Below are 23,812 nucleotides of genomic sequence, written 5' to 3'. Positions count from 1 at the left end.
TGAAAGAGTGGTTTATCACTCGACTGGCGAAGAATACAGTAAAAGGACAAAATCGTGCTCACTTGGCCGAGCTTTGTTCGTCGAAAACGAGGTGCAGTCCGAATGGCTTACGAATTCCAGAGGCGAGCCACGAGAGCGTACTTTTATTTCTCTTCTTCGCAAGCGAAATGGGCTGGGGCATGAAAGTAGAGGCAATCTTTGTCCCGGAATCTCCGTGCCCGACGGAAATCCTGCAGCTGCTCTTGAAACCAGCGATCTCGTGGGAAAAATCTTCGCAAAAAAAGAAGAAGAAAACGAAAGGAACGATACATTACTCGTTGGTCGACGAAGCCACCGCTAGAAACTACTGACCTTCTTTTTTTTTCACGTTTCAACCCTTCGGAGCAACGGAGTCAGAGGGTTGATCGGTGGAAATCTATCGAACGCGAGAAGTCGGGGACGAAAGGAAGAGAATGGAGACAGGACGGTGCACTTCCAACCGTGGGAAACGATTCTTCCGATTCTTTCCAACTGGGAGATGAAGTGCGAACAGTGCCACTGTTTCATCGAGTAGATTCTTTCGAGCTCGAGGGAAATTGGCTCAACACTGTAAGTTGAAGAATTGCGACAGACGAAATTTTTCTGACGTACGACGGAAAAGATTGGAAAAGGGAAATCTGATTGAAGTAAAAGATGTTTTCTTTTAGTTGTGGGAAAACTGAATGACCTATGCGAAGTTTGGTGGGATTGGAGAGAGATGGTGTAACTTTCGGAAGAAGATATTGATAGCTTAAGTATCGGTAAGTTATGGAAAATTATTGTGAGTCATAAAAACTCATTTTGATTCACACAATATTATTCAGATTTATGGAAAATCGTTTAAAGTTAAGGAAAATTTCTTAGCATAGAGAAGAATTTTTCTATTTAAATATATGAGCTATTAGTATTCAAAGGAAAGTTATTCTAAATCAGTACAAATCATTCTGAACCACGAAAAATATTTTGGTGTTCAGGAAAATTCATTGTGAATAAGAAAACTATTTCAATGTAATTTAATAGTAAGAGTGTGAAATCTGTACAAATTGCTTTGACGAGTCATGGAAAATTATTTCGAGTCGCGGGGAAACATGATTGACTTATGGAAAATCGTTTGAAGTAGAGGAAAATTATTCTGACTTACGGAATGTCATTTTCACTAAGTTAAAATAATCATTTTATTCAGATTAGGTTTAAATCGATTTAATTTTTGACTCGTATGAAGTTTAAAATCAAAATTCGTGGATTTCCATTTCCAATAAGATAATAAGACCTTAAATATAAAGCAAACATTAAAATGCTACTAAAACATTTCCTAACTATTCTATTAATAATAAAACTACTCTTCAGAAAATTATACAATTATATAATATGAAATATAGTATTCGAAACTCGTCAGAACTGTTGGTTATTTAGGAATTCTGTAAGGAAATTAAAACGTACAACCACGTAATTTTCCGCACGCGTGTCAGTGTGCAAATTGGAATTGTAATTTGAGTGAAGTGGATTCCCATTTGTAGAGCAAACATCGTTCGTTGGATCTTAGCATGGCACATGGAATTAAACATTTCCAACAACGTTATTTGTACTCACCGCCAAGTCTTTAACATGAGAGCTCCATAGGTGAGAGAAAACCCAATCTCCCTCAACCACACACGCACTGTACAGGTTATGACGTTCGGACGAGGATACATTACTATTGTCTGAAACAAAGAAGTTGATTTCCATTCACCATAATTCAACGTCTGCGGAGAAAAGTTAAATTTACTGAGAAATACGAGTTTTTTTTTTATGAATTCTTATAAATTGAATTCTTCTTGGCATCATAAGGGGCTCAGAACAGAAAATATTCCATTTAATAAAGGCAGATAGTATTCACAAAATCATACTTCTTAGATTTTTCCTTTACAGCGCGCCATTATGACTTCACAATATTTATCACGACAAATATAAAAGTGACCGTAAAAAGAATAAAAATGGCAAAAATTGAAAATAGTTTGGATGTAACGATAGTTAAAATTACAATAATTTATACGAAAAATCCACATTTACTAAACGCGGAAAAAGAAAATTCCTATGACACCAGCACCGTTAAACAGAAGATATAAAATCCCTACAATGCAATCTTATTCTGCATTCTTATAATCTAATGTTTCGAGAAATTAAACGAACGAGAAGTTCTCTCAATTCTTCACATTCTTTCCTCTCGACAGGAAAATTTCTTTCTTGTTCTACGGGTACATCGCATGAGGATAATTGCTGATATCGAAAGAATGCTTTTCATGGAAGAACGCGAACTCGCGTGCCGCGTCACGCTACGGTTAGGTTAATTTTCGTTTAAGCGGCGCTAGTATCGCCCTTGCCCCACCATTTTCGTGTCGACAGATCGTCGGTTTCACGGTCAAACAAGAGGCAAGTGTGCTCGATTGCCGGATAAAGACTTCCGAACGAACTTATCAATTGCATTTTTTACAAGAACAGCACACTCTGAATGGCTGTTTAAGCGGCTCTCAAATTATACGGTCCACTACTAGCGATTTATTCGCATTAAAGGCATCAATTGACTTTGTTATTATTCTTTATAACCTCCGTGCGCTTTAGTGTTTGTCGCGTATTTTAGCTCTTCATCTTCTATTTTGAGGTTAGGTTTCAATTTGCTTCGGGATAGAACTTAATTTGTTCTGATTCACTGATTTTGACTAGGTTTAGGTTAGGTTCGCTTAGGTCTGTATTGAGATAGAGCTTAATTTAGTTTGATTTATTGACTTTGTGAAGGGTTTATGTTAGGTTCATTTCCTATCTTGATTAGGTTCATCTTAATTTTAGGTTAGGTCCATTTCCTATTTTGAGGTTAGATTTCAATTTGCTTCAGGATAGAGGTTAATTTGATTCGACTCACTGATTTTGGTTAGATGTAGTTTAGGTTCGCTTCAGATCTGTTTTGAGATAGATTTTAGTCGAATCTATGTAATATTTGAATAAAATTCGATTCAGATTAAATTTTGATTTGTAAATTAAGTTTAAATTAGATTAGATAAATGTTTTAATTGAAGGTTTCTTTGGTTATACTGAATATGCTTTTAGGGGAGAATGGCGCTATAGCTCTTTTCTTCTGGATAATATTTTAGGTCAAAGTGACATTATCGTGGTTTTTCCCTGATCATTTTTTATCATCATACCGGTTTTCTTTCTTATTTTATATTGAAAACTGTATGTTACATGAGAATATTTTCATACGTGTCTTATATAGTTCCTTTTTGTTTCAGTATGTAGCACACATAAAGTGTTTACATTAATTTTTCTGTATTTTTTTAAGAAGAAGAAATAGAACTATTATTTTTATAACCCACGTTTAAAATAAAATTTCGTGCAAATGTCGGTAAAGTATGCTACTTACCGTGCAGTATATGAAAAATGCACCTAGTACAATAACGCGTAGAAGAACAGGGCTCGCAGCTCTTACCACCTGTAACAAGAAAAAATCACCAGAAAATAAAATACCAGCTCCAAGCATTTTTACGACTATATCATTAAAATAATAATTTATTATATTTTTTATATTCGTTATAATTGTCTGTTTTATTGTCCATCATTAAAACTGTTGATTTTCTTTAGAATAAGAGCGTAGCAATATATAAAATGCATGAAATAAGCGATATATTTTATTAATTACTTAATTAATTGTATCTATAGGGAATATTCAACGATATAAAAGCTGACCTTTGTTGATTTATAATTATTTGTAAATAATTTGCATCATCGATAATTATCGACAGTAAAAACATTGTTTTGTTACTGCTTCGAGAATGTTAATCTACTGAAAACTGGCCGTTTTCATATCGTTAATGAATTCGTTTGTCAAATACACAGCCAATTAAAAAACAAACAAGGAATTCCGAATGAAGAATAGAATATTGGTAACAGTAAAAATTCCAATGATATCGCTTTTTTCCATTGATTGCAGACTATTGAACATTATCGGAAATTGGAAGATTTTCCGTTTCGCGTTGCTGTGCACGGTTTTAACTTTCAATACCCACATCATAGGTTATAGGTCAGTACAATAATTCAGGTTATATTTTGTATTAAAAAACGTAAAATTATTTCAGAAGATAAAATTGTCATCTTAAAATTTTAGGGAAAAATTATATTAAAACTAATTTATAAAATTCGTTCACATGAAATTCCACTATACCGGTCCCAGACAAACTGAACTTATCCCAAGGCAGAAAATATCTGACATGAAAATCAAAGCATAATTAATAATAATTTACAAAGGAAAATACGAATCAAGCTACGGTAGAATTAATTCAATGCGATTCGTTCGCCTAAACTTCGAACGTTCATCATTAACGACATAAATCCAGCATCTATTGGGTTGGAAACTAAGTGATTGCGGTCCTTGTCATTAGGTGGTAATGACAAAATCCGCAATCGCTTAGTTGCCAAGCCCAACCTAACCTCAAACTGTCTCTTGACGAGGCAGAAAGGCATCAAACTGATAATTATAATATTGGGTTGGCAAGTAAGTGATTGCGGATTTTATTATTACCATCTAATGACAATATCCGCAATCACTTAGTTGCCAAGTCCAACCTAACCTCAAATTGTCACTTGACGAGGCAGAAAGGCAACTGATAATTATAATATTGGGTTGGTAACTAAGTGATTGTGGATTCTATTATTATTCAATGATTGCGGATTTTGTCATTAGATGGTAATAATAGAATCCATAATCACTTAGTTTAAATAATAAAATTATTTAAACGAAAAAATACAATTCACACGATGATACATAACATAGGAATTAAAATAATTCCATGCAAACCCACCCACTAGAACATACGAGTAGAAAATGTCTGTCAATGTTCAACAGATGGCGCAGAAAAAATATTTCAACAATCTGAACAAATTACTCAACGAATGGACGACAGCCACTTGAGAACCACTGACGAAGAAACGATTTACTCTGGCAACTAGAGACAAAGCTCGATGAAGAAGGGGTGGGCCGACGGATTTTTAATTGTCCAAGAGTTTCTATCAACTACTCGCTGCCTTCCACCCCCTTACACCCCTTTCGTCCGTGACACAGTTTACGCAAGAAACAGACACATTATCGGAACTGCGGGGGTTGAGTCCGTTAAAATAGGAAATCGGAAGTTGGCGAATTGCATTGGATGAGAAATAACTGCAGTCAGTGCTGAACTTGCCAGACACAATGGGAACCAGTGCCTTTCACAGAATGCTTTCAGTTTCTTAATCCGACAAGATTTCGTGGCTCCAACCCCTTTACCTTTTCGAGTTGCGTCGATAAGCGACTCTTCCTTTTCAGCTTAATATCGTCCCATTTACTTTAACTCTGTCCAACAGTTTTTTTTTATTCCTTCTCCTATTTTATCCTTTTCTCGATTTTCCCACTCGATGAGTTTTGCTCAAGTCAAACGTGGTGGGGGGGGGGGGGGGGAAGAAGCGCTGTAAGATATCTTCAGGTACAGCAAATTATGCAAATATTGGGGTGGTTTCTGTGGAAAATGTTTACGTGTACATTGTGTATTTTTACGTAGATTTGTATCTTTGTTGACTATTATATGGTTGGCGACTAAGTGATTGCGGGTTTTGTCATTAGGTGGTATCGATAAAATACTTAGTTGCAATAGAAATGGAAACAAATAAACAGATATTTATTTCACCTGTTAAATAATGTAATTTCTGTTAATAATATTAAATATTGTAACTTCTAATAATATATATTGAACGTTATAAATATTTAATGGTAATAGAATAATTGTAGAATATCGAAAATTATAAATGTTAAATTTATATTTAAATAGCAAATTCATTTTATTGTGGATGCGATTATTGAGATTTTACTCGGAGACTGTTCATTCGTTCTATTAATTAGAAATTAATATAAATTAATTAAAATTAGTACTTGCGAAAATATTGTTCGTTTCCAATGCGCATAAATTTTATTACAGTAGCAATACTATCACACTGCCTCTTAATGATCATGTAATTTTGAAATCAAGAAATCAACAAGCAGATTCAGCAGAATATTTGTCACTTTCGATTTTCACAATCTCTGCTCAAGTGACACAGAAATCGAAGAATCGACGAAAATAATTGAAATTAAATAAAAGAAGAAAGACTTAGCACGTTTTTAATTAATAATATAGAAATAAAAATTAATAATATAGAGATACTAATTGCTAAATTATAAAAGTAAATTGTACAAATTATGGAAATAATTTATAACAAATTTTCTTAACAATCCACTGGAATATTATAAGAATGTTTGTAGATCGATCGACGATAACTGCTATATCTGGTTATGGTTACGAGAAACTTGACGAGTGGTCCCATAATTCGCGTCGATTGCAGGAACATGTACAATATGTACAGTCGCGTTTAAATATTTGCCATCGAGCAAAATATTTGCAGCTCGCCGTGCATTCGTTTGAACAGCATCTCTGCAACGTTTCGTTTGGAATTCGCACGGAATAATATTGGCCAGTCTGGTTACCCATCAGCCTCCATCGAGTCAGATTTCTTCCTTCGTTTCTATTGTCATTGTCATCTATTGTCATTAGGTGGTATTGACAAAACCCGCAATCACTTAATCGCCAACCCAACAGTTTCTATTTAAGAAACTATGAAAATAGCCTCCAGGTTTCGAAATATCATACCTTGTTCGATAACCTTGATAACAGATGAAATCAACTGACAGAGACAAGGGAAAAAATTAGTTGCGCCTTCGCGTCGACGTGTGAGGTCCGGTCGGTTTCAGTAGCATAGGTCTGTCAGTAGCCAGACGTTGCGAGTAGAGCAGGCGTGAAATATCCCAGGCGTATCAGTCACTTGTCAAATATTTCCCTTACAAATATAGTTCAAACAATTACCGTGAAGCTCAACTCGTAAGCCATTGCTTTCCCTTCTTTATTTGCACAATATCACAAACGCTTTGTACAATATTAAAAATTACTTATATAACAGAATGAAGTTAAATGCTCACTTAGAAAATTTCTTCTGATTTTTGCCAAATGATTTTGCTTCAATGGTGTGCGTGTGTTATTAAGAAATGTGAATTGATAAATATGAAAATTATAAACGACAGGATAATTGTTCATTAAAACGGTGAATTGAAAAATGTGGGTGTATATGAATTCTCTTGATGTTTAATTCTGAACGTAGAGGATTCTCTCTTTGTTTTTTCTTCTTTCTGATATATCTGATTAAATGTGATAATTATTTCAATTATTTTACACAAGATAAACGCAAAGATACACCAATAAATTCCTGTAGTCGACGAATGGTAGAGAATAATACTGGGTTAAATAATTCCTTGGAAGCATCTTATCCACAAATGTCTCGTTTAAATGCATTAGTTTCCCTTTAGTGTGGCGTCTTTTATGGTATTCTTCTCTTGACACGTTGCACGATGCTTTCTCCCCCTTCTTTCTCCCGGGGCAAGCACTTTCTTTCCCTTTGAACATTTCCTTCGAGTGGCTTTTTCGACGGCTCCTTTTTCTCATTTCACCATCCTCGGTGACTTTTCACAAAAATATTTCGCTACGTCTTGCGATCTTAAATTTCATTAAAGTAACTCCTTTTACCCTCTACGTTGCCACTATCTCGCTGATTAAATGCGTTTCCGCCCCGTTCGCGTCCCACTCGAAACCCATTTTCTCATTATATGTCGTTTAAATGCGCTTCTGCCGTTTCCACTCTTTATTTAACCTATTTCCCCTAACGATTGAATTTTATGGGGCAGCAGCACCCCTTTTGCCTCCACGCCAGTATCCAACACGACACATTTATAAACATAATATAAACATACATATCTTGTATTTTACGTATAATTTGTATTATGTGTTTATCCATTGTAAATATTATGTAGACATCATGTATTTTACATATTACAAATATATGAGTGTATATATATATATATATATATATATATATATATATATATATATATGTCGGGTTATCGTTAAGACTTGGGAGCTCTCTGTATCCCTCGGGTCAATCTTTGTTCTTAAGGAGAGCTATTTAATTATTCCATACCTTTGTTAGGTCCACGTGCCTGCCGTGACCGTGGCTACGTTCAGCGACCCGTTATGTTACTTCGAGCCCAAGCCCACTGTCATAAATCTCGGGCAAACATAATTGGATTAATTCATAAACAGCTATTTCTCAGCTTTATTATTTAAGTACGGCTATAATAAAAAGTCTGAACTAAAGAATTCCAAAAGAAGGGCCCCGATGTCCTTTCATCTCCGACATATATGTATGAATATTCTAAATTCTATACAGGTAGAGTTCATACAATTTTCTATGAACATTTCTATATTGTATGTAAAGTCTTTTAGAAACGATTGTTCGTCGAGAATCGTGAAAGTGACTAGTATTGTTTTATTCGTGATTTTAAAAAAAATTTGTTTATGTAAATTTATAACTTGAGAAATGCAACGTTAGTTCTGCAGTAATGCGCTGATGACTGCGGTAAAAACAGAGAAAAGTATAAACCATTGGGACGCTTTTACAATCAGTGCAGAATCGTCCCGCGGGAGTCCACATAAAAAATGTAATTTAATCCAGCGTTGAACACGCTGTTCGTGCTTAAAATGGAAAAATATCGCGACAATGTTCACTCGAATCTCCCAGGTTTATGATTATGGCTGCGAGACAGACTGTTTGCAGACGAATGGCGAACATGTTCTTCGACAGCAGATGGTGACTATAAAGGCTCAACGGTCGAAATTTTGCGACTGATACGTTCAGATCGACGATATTAGATGTTTATGATGACTTCGTTATTAGAATTTCATTACTGGATTCGAAATTTTGTTCGCCAATCCAACATCGATGATTACGAGGCCGTGACGATCGAAAATTGATGACTATAAAGTTGCAGTAATGAAACGCTGACAACTACAAAGTTACAGAAGTTGAATATTGGAGACTATAAGATTGTAGTAGGTAAGGATTAGCGACTATAGACGCGCGGATATTGATGATCCTAAAGCTATCGTGGTGACAAATTGGTGATTGTGAACCTGCAGCAATTAATAGCCAGCGACTATAAGAAACGTGGAAATTGAAAAATGGAAGCTGTAAAGCTGTAGCAATTTGAAATTAACTATATGATCTATATAACTATGTAACTATAACTGTGAAATCCCTTCAATTAAAAACTGGCGACTACAAAGCTACAGAGATGCAGGATTAATAACTATAAAGATGCAGCAATTGAGAATTGCTGACTGTAGGTGTGCGAAAATTGAAAATTGGTGACTACGAAGCTGTGACAATTGGAAATCGATTTTCTAACTAGAAAGTCGCAGCAAAGATCTGGCGATTACAAAGCAATAGAAGTAGAACATTGCTGACTATAAAAACGCTACGATTGAAGATTGCTGACTACTATAGAGGCGCAGAAATCGAATATTGGCAAATGGAAGATGATCGCAGCTTTTACGCGTTTTATGTTCCGACGTTTTGCCGAGTTATTTTTATTTCACGCGTACAGTAGCTCGTCAATGTTCGTTTTATCGTAAAAACACGCTCGCTAAGAAACACGCACCGCAATTTTTCATTTTTATAGAAAATTTGTCATTCGAAGAAAGCGTGTACGTGGTCCATTGGCAGAAGTAATGAAAGTACATTCGTGCAAGTTTCTTTGGGTTTTATTTCGAAGAATCATGATTGTAATCTGAGTAGAGGTCCCTTAGGAGATGATACACGCGATGGAAAGGCTTTTACTGATCCCTGGAACGATGACAGAAACCTTCGTTCGTCGAAGCTGGAAGAAAGTTGGCTGGAAAGGGTCACCATCCTTGAAAGGGTCGTCCTGGATATTTCTGATCGCGATTATTTTTATTGAATATTTTATTCCTAGCCTTTCAGCGTTTATTTATTTATTTCTCCTTTTTTATTTTATCCGAACGTTTGGACACCTTGTGCAATTTGATTAAAGCACTGATATTTACTTTATATTTCTAAAGTAATTTATAAATATCATATATCCTGTATATTTGTGATATATTATATTAAATAAAGTCATAAGTTAATTTTGTCTTTCTACTGTGGTATTTAGAAGAAAATTTAAAACGTACCTGTAACTACTATAAAAATATTTAAGGACTACAATCGTTCTACAATTTCTTTGCAAATTTCTGGAAAAGACATCGTGTCGTCAATGTGAAGCTTTTGTGCTTTTTCAAAAATATGTTTCAGTGAAATTATTTACACCAATATTGTCGAATCTTTCGCCAGTTAAAGATATGTTTTACAACGAATGAAACAAGTATTAACTTGAGGGCTCAATATCTGGAGAATATACAGGGTGTCAATAAAATTTCCCAAGCAAATATTTACATAGTGTTTCTTGCACGTTCTATTTCTTTATATATAGAAAAAAGGTGGAAATTGTAGAATGAAATTTCATTAAATTAAAATGTATTTCCACAGCATTTGCACAGTATTTTTCCAATTTTGCTGTATATAGCACAATAAAAAATTAACTTCTAGGATGATGTAATGATTGCAAATTATATTTATAATACAAGAAATATATTCGTATATCATTACACATTATTGTTATATATCACAGAATTATTATCACGTTTCGTTTACGCGTTATCATATTTATAACATTCCACACATTTATAAAATCTTTTAATAAAATTTTTTAATAAAATCGAACGATAAATTTGTATGTACCAGAACATTCTTCTCTTTTCGCGTCTAGAATTGCACATTATAAATATTTTTCTCTGACATTTCGCGTATTAAATCTGCCTGAGCTACGAATTGATGGAACAGACGGACGAGAAGAAAAATTGGAAAACGACGAAGCGAAGTTGATTGCAGCAACACCTCGTGCACCACAGGACAGTAAACAGCGAGGATAAAAATTAAAATGGCTGTACGACGGAAACGATACGCGTTATCGCTAATGAAATAGAAGATCCAGCTCTCAGAAAGCAAGCAGCGCAGTTCAGTCTGTATTAACAGCCCTCCGCTCTTATTTCCCCGGAGGTTCGTTACAAAGGAGAACCTCCACGATGCTGCTATATCCTTCCAATAAACGCAGCTACTCCATGCTCCTTAGCGAACGAGATTCCTTTTCCTTTTTTACCTCGTCGTCAATGAGAGACATCCAACGTTTATCGATAAGTTGATCGAGCTGTTCGAAGAATATTTTCGAAATAAACGAGCGATATTCGCGATCTATAAAATCATTCCATTTTATTTCTTCATATTAAATTTCAATTTATTAATATTTCTTCATATTGAAAATTATTGGCGAAATGTGTGACGTGGCGACGAAGACTTGATGTTAGCGAGGTAGAGACTTACGTATCGAGGCAGGAGAACGCGTTTCCACCAATAACAAAATTTCAGATCTAGAAATTTTTTCGTAACTGTAGACGACAACTTTGATTCCGCAAAATATAGGGAAAATAGTTTGAAACTGTCAATTGACGAGACAGAAAGGCATCAAATTGATAATTGTAATATTGGGTTGGCAACTAAGTGATTGCGGGTTTTGTCATCAGATGTTAATGACATAATCCTTAATCACTTAATTGCCAAGCCTAACCTAACCTCAAACTCTCACTTGACGAGGCACAAAGGCATCAAACTGGTAATTATAATATTGGGTTGGCAACTAAGTGATTGCGGGTTTTGCCATCAGATGGTAATGACAAAATCCGCAATCACTTAGTTGCTAAGCCGAACCTAACCTCAAACTGTCACTTGACGATGCGGATTAGTTGCCAATCCAATAATTATGAGGGAAATTGGCAGATTTTAAAAAAGTACGTCATTACAATTTTACAAAACTAAGCATAATAACATTAGTGCTTTTAATAATAATAATATTAGTACTTTTATTCTGTATTTTTATTACAACCTAATGACAAAACCCGCGATCATTTAGTTGCCAACCCAATATTACAATTATCAGTTTGATGTTTTTCTGCAACCTAAAATATTGTGATAACAATACTCTACCATACAATTGATACTATACTATTTTTAATATTATTGATATTATTAATAAAGAACAAAGCGTAGGTTGATTATCTACATCGAAAGAACAGTGTCATTGATATTTTCAAATTTATTAACTTTTTCACTTTTCAAAAAGGAATATCTTTTCATCGTATGCGGGTACAAATATAATTCAGCTGAAGAACAGCCTGTTCCATAATGCGATAGTTATCCAGGGTTCTATTTATTTGTACAACGTAATGAAATGGCAATAATAAATGGCATGATATTAGTTCATTCTCTTTACCTCTCCTGTACGAGCCAAGAAGAACAACTATGGAATGGCTTACTTCCATTCGAGATGTTATTTCTCCTGCTATTTGCCATGGATTGTTTCCAGTGATATCTCTGAAAATATCATTGTCGACAGCATTTCTTGATCTTTCCTTTTGCTTCATTTCCTAATGGTCCATGAATTTCGGAAAATGCGAATTTACGCTGCTCGATTTCTAGAAATTGTCAACTTCGAGATACGAAAATTGTTGAGATTTGATTGCTACTTTCTTCAAATGATTTAATGTATCGAAAAATTGTTTAAATAGAAGAGACAATGTCTTGAAATATTTCCTAAATACTAAATTTATACTTCCATTCCATTCTTTCCAAATTTCAATTTATGAAATATTTTCATAGGTGGAAAATTCATCGAGTTTACAAGGTTCGTAAAACCAATAAAATGAAACAAACATTTAGAAAAGAATTCACGAAATTTATGAAATTCACAAAGCTGTTAAAACAAAACTTCGTTCGTAACAACAAGTGTTTTGTGAGAAAATCGTTACACGCGAACCATTATACGTTTATAATACAAAGTGAATTTAAAAAATTCGCTTATAATTGAGATCGAGTTGCTGCTCTATTGTTCCCAAGCATTCTTCATTCTGTCAACAAAATTCCATTACTGCCGCAATGTAACAAAGAATCAATTCGGTTTCAGATAGATGGATGTATCTGGCACACCTGTATACTTCTTTTTAATTATTTCGAGGATGAGATCGATATCAGTTAAATTGCTACTTGCTCCAAGCTCGTGTGCTTCTTTTAATTGATTCGAACGAAGGAACACGATTCGATTTCATGAAAGATTTATAGTTTCACGATGATTCATGGTTGAATTCAATTTCTTCGATTTAGTTGCTATATCGTAAACGATGCATCGTAGATCAAACTGTTAGGCGAGAACGAAATACCCTTTAGGGTCAAGGTCTTCCTCCTTTGCCACTTTTCAATGCTGTTCTTTGTACGAAGAAAGACCACGTGAGATTATGTTATTGGGTTATTTGTAAAATTCGTGGCGAAGTCGGAGAAAGATTCAAAGGAAACGTAGTTTTCATAGAATTGACATTTTATCCAATGCACCAGCACTTGCAGCAAATTTCTGAATTATTTTAAATTTTAGACATTTTGGTAATTTTTATACTTCCTTTATTTTCATTACATCAATGTTTACGTAAATTAAAATTGTGTTATGCAAAAAAAATTTTTTTTTACCGAGATTCTACTTTTCTAATGATATTTTCAAAAATATAAATTTCCATAAAAATGGAAACTGTCTACTTACGATAGATACGAAATTTCATTAGCACTACGATCAGAATTTGAAAATAATCTGAGAATTAATATAGTCGGAGAAAATTCCAAAAATTCGGAAACAGGAACGAACGTTGGAATTCGAAAATAATATTTGAGAAATTTGTCGGGAAATTGAAATAATTCGCCGAAATTATGAAATCGGATAAGCGGCACGAACGGCGGAATTCGAACGTAATATGAAGGAATTTTTCGAGAAGCAAAAACGATAAAGAAAAAACAAGCTACAAAAAGTTCGATGAATTATAAAATCTGTGTAATCTTGAAGATAAGTGTTGTAAAAAACAATCAATGCATGAAGCCATTATTTGTAAAGGAAGTTTTGTTAATGTTTACACGGATGAATTAATTGGTAGAATTTAAAATCGTTTCGTGAAATTTGAGATCAATTCGTGAAAGTTGAAACCGGTTCGTGAAATCGGTTCGTGAAAGTTCAAACCGGATCGGGAAAGTTCAAACAGGTTCGTGAAACCGGTTCAAGCCGGTTCGGGAAGGTTCAAACCGGATCGTAAAGGTTCAAACCGGATCGTAAAGGTTCAAACAGGTTCGTGAAACCGGTTCAAGCCGGTTCGGGAAGGTTCAAACCGGATCGTAAAGGTTCAAACCGGATCGTAAAGGTTCAAACCGGATCGTAAAGGTTCAAACCGGATCGTAAAGGTTCAAACCGGATCGTAAAGGTTCAAACCGGATCGTAAAGGTTCAAACCGGATCGTAAAGGTTCAAACCGGATCGTAAAGGTTCAAACCGGATCGTAAAGGTTCAAACCGGATCGTAAAGGTTCAAACCGGATCGTAAAGGTTCAAACCGGATCGTAAAGGTTCAAACCGGATCGTAAAGGTTCAAACCGGATCGTAAAGGTTCAAACCGGATCGTAAAGGTTCACATCGGATCGTAAAGGTTCAAACCGGATCGTGAAGGTTCAAACCGGATCGTGAAGGTTCAAACCGGATCGTGAAAGTTGAAACCGGTTCGTGAAAGTTGAAACCGGTTCCTGAAATTTGAGACCGGTTCGTGAAAGTTGAAACCGGTTCGTGAAAGTTGATAACGGTTCGTGAAAGTGGAAACCGGTTCGTGAAAGTGGAAACCGGTTCGTGAAAGTTGAAACCCGTTTGTGAAAGTTGAGAACGGTTCGTGAAAGTTGAAACCGGTTCGTGAAAGTTGAAACCGGTTCATGAAAGTTGAGACTGGTTCGAAAAATCAGAATATTCATGAGCTTAGACTTGAATATAGTAAAAAAGATATTATATATACGAATTCATGATTTAAGAAGAAACTTATGTTAACATTGAAACGGACAGATTAATTTGAATTTAGAGAAAGAAGCGGGAGAAAGGGCAGAAGTGCCATCGAAGATAACCTTAGAGATATATTACCGCAATTAAGAATTATTACTGCAAATAATTGACGACAATGGGGGAACAGCGTTTCGAGCAGAAGTAAGTCAATCTACTGTTGTTGGTCGTTTCGTTCAAATAGGAAAAGTAAAAAGAATGGATAAATGGATTTCCTGTCGCTTCCAACGAACAAACAAAATCCATTTTCAAGATTTATTATCATCTGTGATTACAAGTGGATGTTATCAGTTTTCGTGTCACATTTTAACATTGGTAGCAGTATAAGTCAGAAAATAATGATTTATAATAGTTTGATAAATTTATATAAAATTGAAAAACACTTCACTAGAAAGATTTTTGTAAATTTGAGGCAATAAAGAGGAGTAAAAATAGCTGGCAGCAAAACGATGAAAAGTCTATTATTAAAGAATAGGAAATTTTTCCTATGAAGCCATTCGTCCGTCCAATAAATGGGAAAAACACTGAAAACTTAATCGAAAACCAATATCGTTTATGACTTCAATTAAAATTCTATTAAATCGATCTTTATGAATTTAAAACGAAATTACATAAAAGCATTAAAGGACTGCATAAAACAAGATGGATATTATTTTAATCAAACGCACGATATTTCGAAGAAAGAGTAACCGTGATTGAAGTTTTATTTGAAAGCCATCAACCGGATATTACAAACGTCGTTTTCCATCACCAAGATGACGGAAATTTTATAGAACGTTCGAACAAAGGTAACAGACCTATTCTACTTTGGTCTCAACGAAATTTGTTGCTACAAAAATGTTCAAATATTTCTCAAAGAAATTCAATATGAAAATATTTCTCCATGAAATACTGAAACATTACTCAAACAAATGTATTATAAAGAAACACACATAAATAAAAGAAATTCTTCTGAAACAGTCGATAAATGTCACATGTTATAAAAATATTTCTCATAAATTATTAGCAAATTTCTACAAGCAAATTTTTCTTTGTCAGCAAAGTTGATATATCGTGGCCGACGATACAATAAAATTTAATGAGCAAACGACGAAATTCAACGATATTTCACCTGCACCAACCTAATATATTCGACGAAACAGCTGCCTTTTTGTCTAGCCAGTCCCGAGTTCGCGTAACTCGTTTCCATTCGGTTCTTAATTTCCCCTAGTGGTCTCACCGTGTCGAGCAAAACGTTGTTTCGTTATGGCCGGCCGCAAGAAACGAAAAAAGAGAGAAAGGCAAATGGACATGGCCGCGCATATTTCACCGCCTTTTCCCCTTTTCTTATCGATCCACCAACTTTTTTCTCTACCACTAACGACCAGGCGAATACTTGTATGTGCTGAGTATTCTCCACCGAGCAAATCTATCTTCTCCATCTGTTCTCAGGATTTTACTATTTTTGTAATTATTACAATTTGCAGTTTGGATGTATTAAGGTTGAGACGAAATGAAACTGGAAAATGAAAAATGGTGGAAGAAGAAGTAGAAGTATTGGCAACTAAGTGATTGCAGATTTTGTCATTAGGTGGCATTTACAAAATCCGCGATCACTTAGTTGCCAAGCTTAACACCTAACCTCAAACTGTCACTTAACGAGGCAGAAAGGCATCAAACTGATAATTGTAATATTGGCTTGGCAACTAAGTGATTGCGGATTCTATTATTAGCATCTAATGACAAAACCCGCAATCCCTTAGTTGCCAAGTCTAACCTAACCTCAAACTGTCACTTGACGATGCAGAAAAGCATCGAATTGATAATTATAATATTAGAATCTTTAAATTTTCAAGGTCGTGAAATTTGTAATTTTCCTAATTTCCAAAGCCTTCGGATTTCAAGCGATTACAGATTTTGTGAACCTCAAATTTGCAAAGCACCAAATTTTAAAACTTTAAAATTTTTAAAATTTTTAAATTGTAAAATTAAAAATCTCAGAATTCCTGTATTATTGGTTTGGCAACTAAGTGATTGTGAGTTTTGTCATTAGGTGGTATTGACAAAACCCCTATAAAATGAAGAAGCGACAAGAGGTTTGTTGGCGATGCCCGAACGAAAAAGTCGAAGGAGAAGGGTCAGAGTCGAGCTGCTCGACAAGGGGCTCGTCTTTGGCCAATGTTGCTAACTTGCCCCGTGTTGCTAACTTGCGTTAAAAGGACGCTTCTCTTAATTTTCCGCCAGTAGATCCAAGAGAGTAGATTAAGTTGCATTAATTTTTAACGATTTCGCGCTCTAATGCTGCTGCCATATTGCAAAAATGTTCCACGAATTCATTAAAAATGAACTGGTTTCGGGTTAAAACTTTTCCAGACACGAAGCTTGTTCCCTAAAGTGCAGTTCTTGGAAATTTTTCACCACCTCCGTGAACTTTTCTTAATCTTGGGTTATTTGCATGCTTTGAGATATGTACGTTTGGTAAAATAGAATTTCCAGAATTCAATGTATATTTTGGAATAATTTTGGAAAGTTTCATAAAGCAAAAATTCTGGATCGTTCTTAATGAAATAAAATATTTGAATTTTTATTACTGGAGATACTTGAAACTTTTATGCAATTTCCAAACTTTTCTATCCTTCGGCGACTTAGATAGTTTTAAACGAAACCCTGCAATTTACATATTTCCTAGTATTTCTAATAATATGAAATTTCGAAACTTTAATGTTCTATTACAAAGTTGTCCATTTGTTAGATTTCTAAAACTTTCACAAAATATAATTTTTTACAAAGGAGGAAATCTTAACTAGAAATAATAGAGTCAAAAGCATCGTGCTACAATATAAACTTATTTAAGTTTGTCCAGGACTTGACCCTTGCCCGTCAGTAAGGAGTATTGCGCGGTTTTAGTCAGCCACCTGTCTCTCATTCTATTGACCCATACTACTGACAATAACCGAACCGTCTGTTCATATGTACATTGACCAAGAATTAATTCAGAATTAATTAGGAACATGACCTAATTTTTGTCAGGCATCTATCGTGTGTCCATTATATTTCCTGTTATCGATAATCATTTCTTGGATCACATATCTGTTTATGCGTATACCAGCCGATATTACTGGGCTTTTAATTTAATTATGAACGTGAACAGATTTTACAGTCTAATAATTGCTGTAAAAATAAAGAGAGAGGTAAATTCTGAAATTTGTATTCATCAGCAAATTTTTGTATTCTCAAATTACATCTGGGTTTTACAACATTTGCAGTGAAATACGATTTTCAAATTTTAATTCTATGTTTCTTAGGCGTAGAAGTCCTTAAAATTTACATGGAGGGGAGATAAAAGATACTGATAATAATATTCAAGTTTTTGTGTTATGTGTCTGTCAATACATTGACCTATACTACTGTCAGCCATTAAGAACTACTTTTACACTGTAATCAGACACGTATCTGACAATGTATCCCACCAGTATAGCTACTTGGCATTGAAAGCTTGTTAAAAAAATTTCTAAATAATTTACCTCACTTTTAAAATTTTAATCAGCCATTAGTTTTTCGCATTTATCGACAATACGTATCGGAGATTATTGAAAATTGTGCATTCTATTGAAAATTAATTAGAACGTTGATTGTTGCAAACTACTGTCAAGCTGAGAAATTATTTGTTGGGAAATAGATCGACCAATACTACTGTTAGTCACTAGAAACTACGTATTTCAGGTAGATTTCAATCGCGTGTAGGTTTTGAATCGGAAACTATTACTATTCTATCCAACAGACTGTATATATGCTATATTTTGTGTTTTCGATCACGGAATCGTTTGACCATATATCGTCCTATACCACTAGCTCCGAGCTATACGACGATTTTCCCGAACTGCCGAAAACTTTCCCCTCATAAATAGGAATCTGGTGAACTTTCCAGCGTGTAATAAATTTTCCTTCCTCGTAAATCGAGTCCTTGCACTCGTCGAACGAATCAACGGAGAATCAAAGAATTAGAAATAATTTGTGATAGGATTCTTGAGTAGCTAGTCTATTAAAAAAAAAATAGTCGAAGATAACTAACTTTTCTTTGGGGTTCTTAACTTAAAAACAACATTATTTAAAGAAAATTGGACAAATATCTGGTGGCTAAAACGTAGGGATGTTATTCTTTAGCGATTCGCAGTGATTCGGATCAATATATTCTCGTACATTCACATTCGGATTGCATATAAATAACTCGGTAGTGTTACCATAAGTAACATATAGTGGTATTACTATAAGTAGTAATATTGATCTTCAGATACATATACAGACAGGCAGCACAATATTTGAATTGCCTCCAAGTAGTATTGATCAATGTATTCACCGAGAGATTTCCAATTGAAATTAATTCTCCGCAACTGTAAAAACAATTCTTCTCAACTACCAACAGTACCAGTCGATATGGTGAAAAAGTTAATGGAAACACAATTGATCAATACCGTTCAACATGATCCAGCATATCTTTATTTAATTTTCAATACTCGTGAAATTAGAAATGGCAAATAGTAGTAGCAGTCAATGTATAGACAGCCAATGCAAGCTTGCGAATATCCCTAATTAATTTGCAGTAGTTACGGTCAATATTTGTACAGGCACGTGACTTCCCTCGGTGTTTACAAGCGTAAAAAAAAAAAAAATAAAAGAAAAATGGCTTCCTAAAATGGGAGAATAATTTTACTTAATCGCAGTAGTATCGATTAATATCGATGCAGACAGGTCTTTGATTAAACTGTAGAAACAATTGCAACCAATAATAGCAACTTGAGACCATGTCTCTGGCAGACTAATTTCCTTCGTAATTTACCTCTCGGCGAAGAAATACGTGCGTAACGAAGAAACGGGTTCACTGAGAGCTCGCGAGATTACGTTTTTGCAGGCCGACGGTGGATTTGCATTTATCTTACTCCGTATTCTGTAATTAGATTAAACGCTTGAAGAAAGACGGGGACTGGCTGACTGCAAATGAACAAATTCGTCGGGTCTCTCGACGTTGATTTTCACTTAACTTGCTTCCAGCTGTAAAAATTACCTTCGTTAACATTCAATCGGCCTGCAGAATACGAGTCTGAATGCTAAATAAAATGTAGCAGCCTGATGATCAGCGAGACACTGGCCCAATTCTCACACATAAATATATTTTAATTTTTACAAATTAAATAGGTCATTCGACAAGTAATTCCGTTTCTTTCATTATGCTACTATTTTCTTTGAGAAATATCACGAAGTTTTCATTTACGATACGCTTCTTTAAAGTTCAAATTTATCATTTATTTACTTATCTTAGTTTGAAGATTGGAAATAATAGCCACGAACGTGGTTGTATCAATGTCCCTTAGAAAGTAGGTCTGACCAATATAGCAACATACTACTTCTAGCTTTCTCCATAAAATTTTTGTGTCAACAGTTGCTGACAGGATTTTTATCATAATTTCACTATCCATTGACAATATCTGCATTATGTATATCTCTTAAAAAATGAAAGTTTAATTACCACAAAGGTGGAAAAAGGATTTCAAATTAATTCATTGTTTAATATGGTAACTGGAGACTAAATTGTGGAGTTAATGTATTTTTAGATGAAAAATTTATTTTCCCAAGGATCCTCTGTATTTCTGTGTAATATAATTGTATCACAAACTTATTATGATAGGATCACAGTTAATTATTGTGATGAAAAGTAGCTAAGTCAAGTTTGCTATCTTCAAATCTAAAATTTATTTCTTAATTTATCTGAGAATCTTACATATAGAGAAATTACAATTACAATTCTGTGTCAAGAAGAGTTTCTCATTGGAAAGCGGTCCAATTAACGAGAAACAGCTGTCAATTAAACAATAACCCAATGAACAAATCTTACAGTGAATTTACCATAATAAAAAATTGTAACTCTACAAAATTTCGACGAAAAATAATAAATTGGTCATTTTGATCATCTCGTCAGTACAAATATCACCCTGCAAGAAATAACAAGAAGAAAAGTATAAAGATTAAACCCACGTTTTACTGACCTACCATCGCAATACCAGATCGAACTGGAATATCACAGTTTGTATTTCAAGAGAGCAGATTCTCAGACCCAGCCATAAATTAACCATCTTTTATTCACTTTAACATGAGCGCAGTACCAAGCTGTTAAATACCGAGCCACGTACCAGGTGGCCAATGAATAATACATGCAACAACGTTGTATCCGTTGGCCACAGAAGCAGCGTGCAGGTTTGCTGACGCGACACGGTGAGTCAGAATTTTCAAGAGCAAATTCCAGCTGGTTTGGCACGCGTTCACAATTCGCAGATGGCCGGGGATTCGCACAATCGTCTACGTGATTCGGTCGTCGTGTAATAATTTCCGGGACAGTAACCGTTGCAACTATGGCGACTTGTAACGCTAATGGGCCACGGGCACGTCGCATGTGCGGTCTCATTACCACTTTGATCGTCAACCGAGGGTCAGTTTCAGCGATGCTGTTCCATTAAACTCCACGTTTAATTGTCCATTCGTGGTGCTTCCTGAGCGACAGGATCGTTAGTCTTCTGACGAGAAGAATGCTAATTGTAGCGTGAAATATGATGGTCGATATGGCGAATCAAGTAATCAGTCGGAAATTATAGCGAGATTTTAGTCTGAACCTTCGTATCATCGAGAGACTTTCGATTTCAGTGGTAAACGCTCGTATAAGTCAGCCGGGGAACGAAATACAGGAAATAAGAATTACGAAAGAAAAAGAAAAGAATGTGTGTGCGTATGTGTTAATCAAACTACGAAATATGATTTCCAATATAGCAAATGAAGTGGACATTTAGAAATCAGGAGATAAATTCAATCTGAGTCTTCGTATCCGTGAGAAATCTTCCATTTCAGTAGTACAGTCTCATGTAAGTCAGACGGATGATACAATAGCACGAATAAGCGTGCAAAGTGGTTTCTATTGATTTTCGTCCATGATTTATGTATTCTATGGTTGGGAGAAAGCTAGTAGACCTACCTTAACAGATTTTATATCAAGTCACCACAGAAATTAGCATCACAGAACGTGTTATATTCAGGATATATCAAAGAGATGATAGTAAAACGAGAGCTTGTCACAGCGATCCAAGCGCATTGAAATGCATCAGGTGCGATGAAAATGAACTTGTCTTGGCAGTCCTTTAGAACCGGTCGTGTCGTTAAATTAACCTTTCACGATCGTCAGCAATCTGATGCGTTTGCAAAAAGGTTAATCTATCCGACGCAGCGGTATAACGCGTGGTATCGCATCTCGCTCGTTAAAGCATCATATAAGACGCGCATATTGCGCTACACGATGCTCGTAAACGTGAACGTGCATATTACACGCGTTGCTCGTAAACCGGTTTAATGCGGCCAGCCTTCTTCAGCCAGCCCAGTTACAACATCAAAGAAACTAATTAAAGCTGCGAGGCCAACCGAATTGCGTTCGCGTTCCAAAGTCTTCTGGCGATTATGACGTTTGCTTGGAGATTTTCGAGAGCCAAGTGATCGTCGAATGGTACAGTCGCTGTTGAAGACTCAAGTTTGTGCATTCTATTTTTGGTCCATAGTATAACACAGTCAGTTTGATAACTTAGGAGAAAATTAGTATAAAACGTCTTATTTTTCAACAAATTGTCATCTCAACGACTGTTTGGCTCCCCACATAATCTCCTCCAGCTTATTGAAGTTCAATGAATTAATCAACTGCAAGCAAATGACTTCACGGTAACATCATAGTCACTGATGATTCGCAGTGCTATTGGTCAATATATGTCTCAGCATATGTCTCAAGTTGATCCTCGGTAAACATTATCGAGTGTTTAGGACACTGGTACCTTGCTGATAATTTGGTTACGCTGAAAATCCACGAGAAACCCACGATAGTCAGTGACTAGAATCTGGGAATGAGAATTCAAGTACCAAAGTACTGGGTACTCGAGTCTCAGGGCTGAGACCTAAATCTGGCCTACAGATCTAGCTGTATAAATGGCAATGTAAAATGGAAAGTCTGGCAACTGGATAGCGAGTTTTAGAAGCAGGCGACATGATAAAATAAGTAACCCACGTGTTTGCTTACGTGACTTTGAACTTCCACCGGGCCGAGAAAGCTATTTTCTGCGTCAGTGGTTCAGGTATATTCACGTTGGTATGGGACAGTATTTCACCGAGATACGTAGCTATTCCACGTTACAATAAACAGGTTTCAGGAAGATGGATCAGTCGTGGCAGACCTTTATTGTATCCGTCCAATTTCTCTGACCTAAGTCTCCTATATTTCTTCCTGCAGTAGTACTGTAAGGAGCACATTCAACTGGATGCACAAAGGCTGCTACGAGGGAAAGCCACTAGGTATCATTGCGACAAACAGCATTCACGCAGTCGAAAAATAACTCTGCTTGCCGCTTTTCTTTTCGCCATATTCCACCGACCAACTTGTTTCCACGTTGTATGCCACTTCAAAGTCTCTTTTTCTACTTTCAGCATAATATACCGTGGCAATAAGGGACCAGTGTCGTATAAACCTTTGAAATATTGCGAGTAAACTGGAATTGTTATACCCGAGTTCTTAATCTTTTGATACCAGCCACTGGAAGTCAGAAACTTGATAAAGGGTCGAAGTTCAGCACAGCAATTTTCATTTGACAACATGATATATTTTTCTGCCGGTACAAATGGACCAATATCTAAAACATTTTAGTAACTCAATTTCAAGTTTCTAAACTCTACTAACATATTCATACGTTCTGAAGATGTTGATCACCGACCATAAGGTCTCTACATCATAGTTTTCAAATTCCAATTTTTAATATCGAATTCTCAAATCCTAGCTTCCATACACTTGGTTCTCTGTC

The 23,812-nt window shown here is 35.3% G+C and overlaps 2 protein-coding genes across 5 annotated transcripts in view; both read right to left on the bottom strand.

Moving 5' to 3' along the window:
• The window catches only part of LOC132914510 (protein maelstrom), a 348,506-nt gene that overhangs the window by 111,967 nt on the left and 212,727 nt on the right, over positions 1–23,812 (bottom strand). The window lies entirely within an intron of this gene.
• The window catches only part of LOC132914508 (metabotropic glycine receptor-like), a 197,200-nt gene that overhangs the window by 31,180 nt on the left and 142,208 nt on the right, over positions 1–23,812 (bottom strand). For all 4 annotated transcript variants that reach the window (XM_060973683.1, XM_060973682.1, XM_060973684.1 and 1 more), the window contains 2 exons: positions 3,413–3,481; positions 1,609–1,718 (listed from right to left, as the gene is read on the bottom strand). In XM_060973683.1, the coding sequence (XP_060829666.1) occupies positions 1,609–1,718; positions 3,413–3,481 (179 nt within the window). The remainder of the gene's footprint in view (positions 1–1,608; positions 1,719–3,412; positions 3,482–23,812) is intronic.

This window comes from Bombus pascuorum, chromosome 15 (assembly GCF_905332965.1).
Source record: "Bombus pascuorum chromosome 15, iyBomPasc1.1, whole genome shotgun sequence".
NCBI classification, from domain to species: Eukaryota; Metazoa; Arthropoda; class Insecta; order Hymenoptera; family Apidae; genus Bombus; species Bombus pascuorum.
The sequence above is the reverse complement of the archived record's forward strand: the minus strand, read 5'-3'. Positions and strand labels throughout refer to the sequence as shown.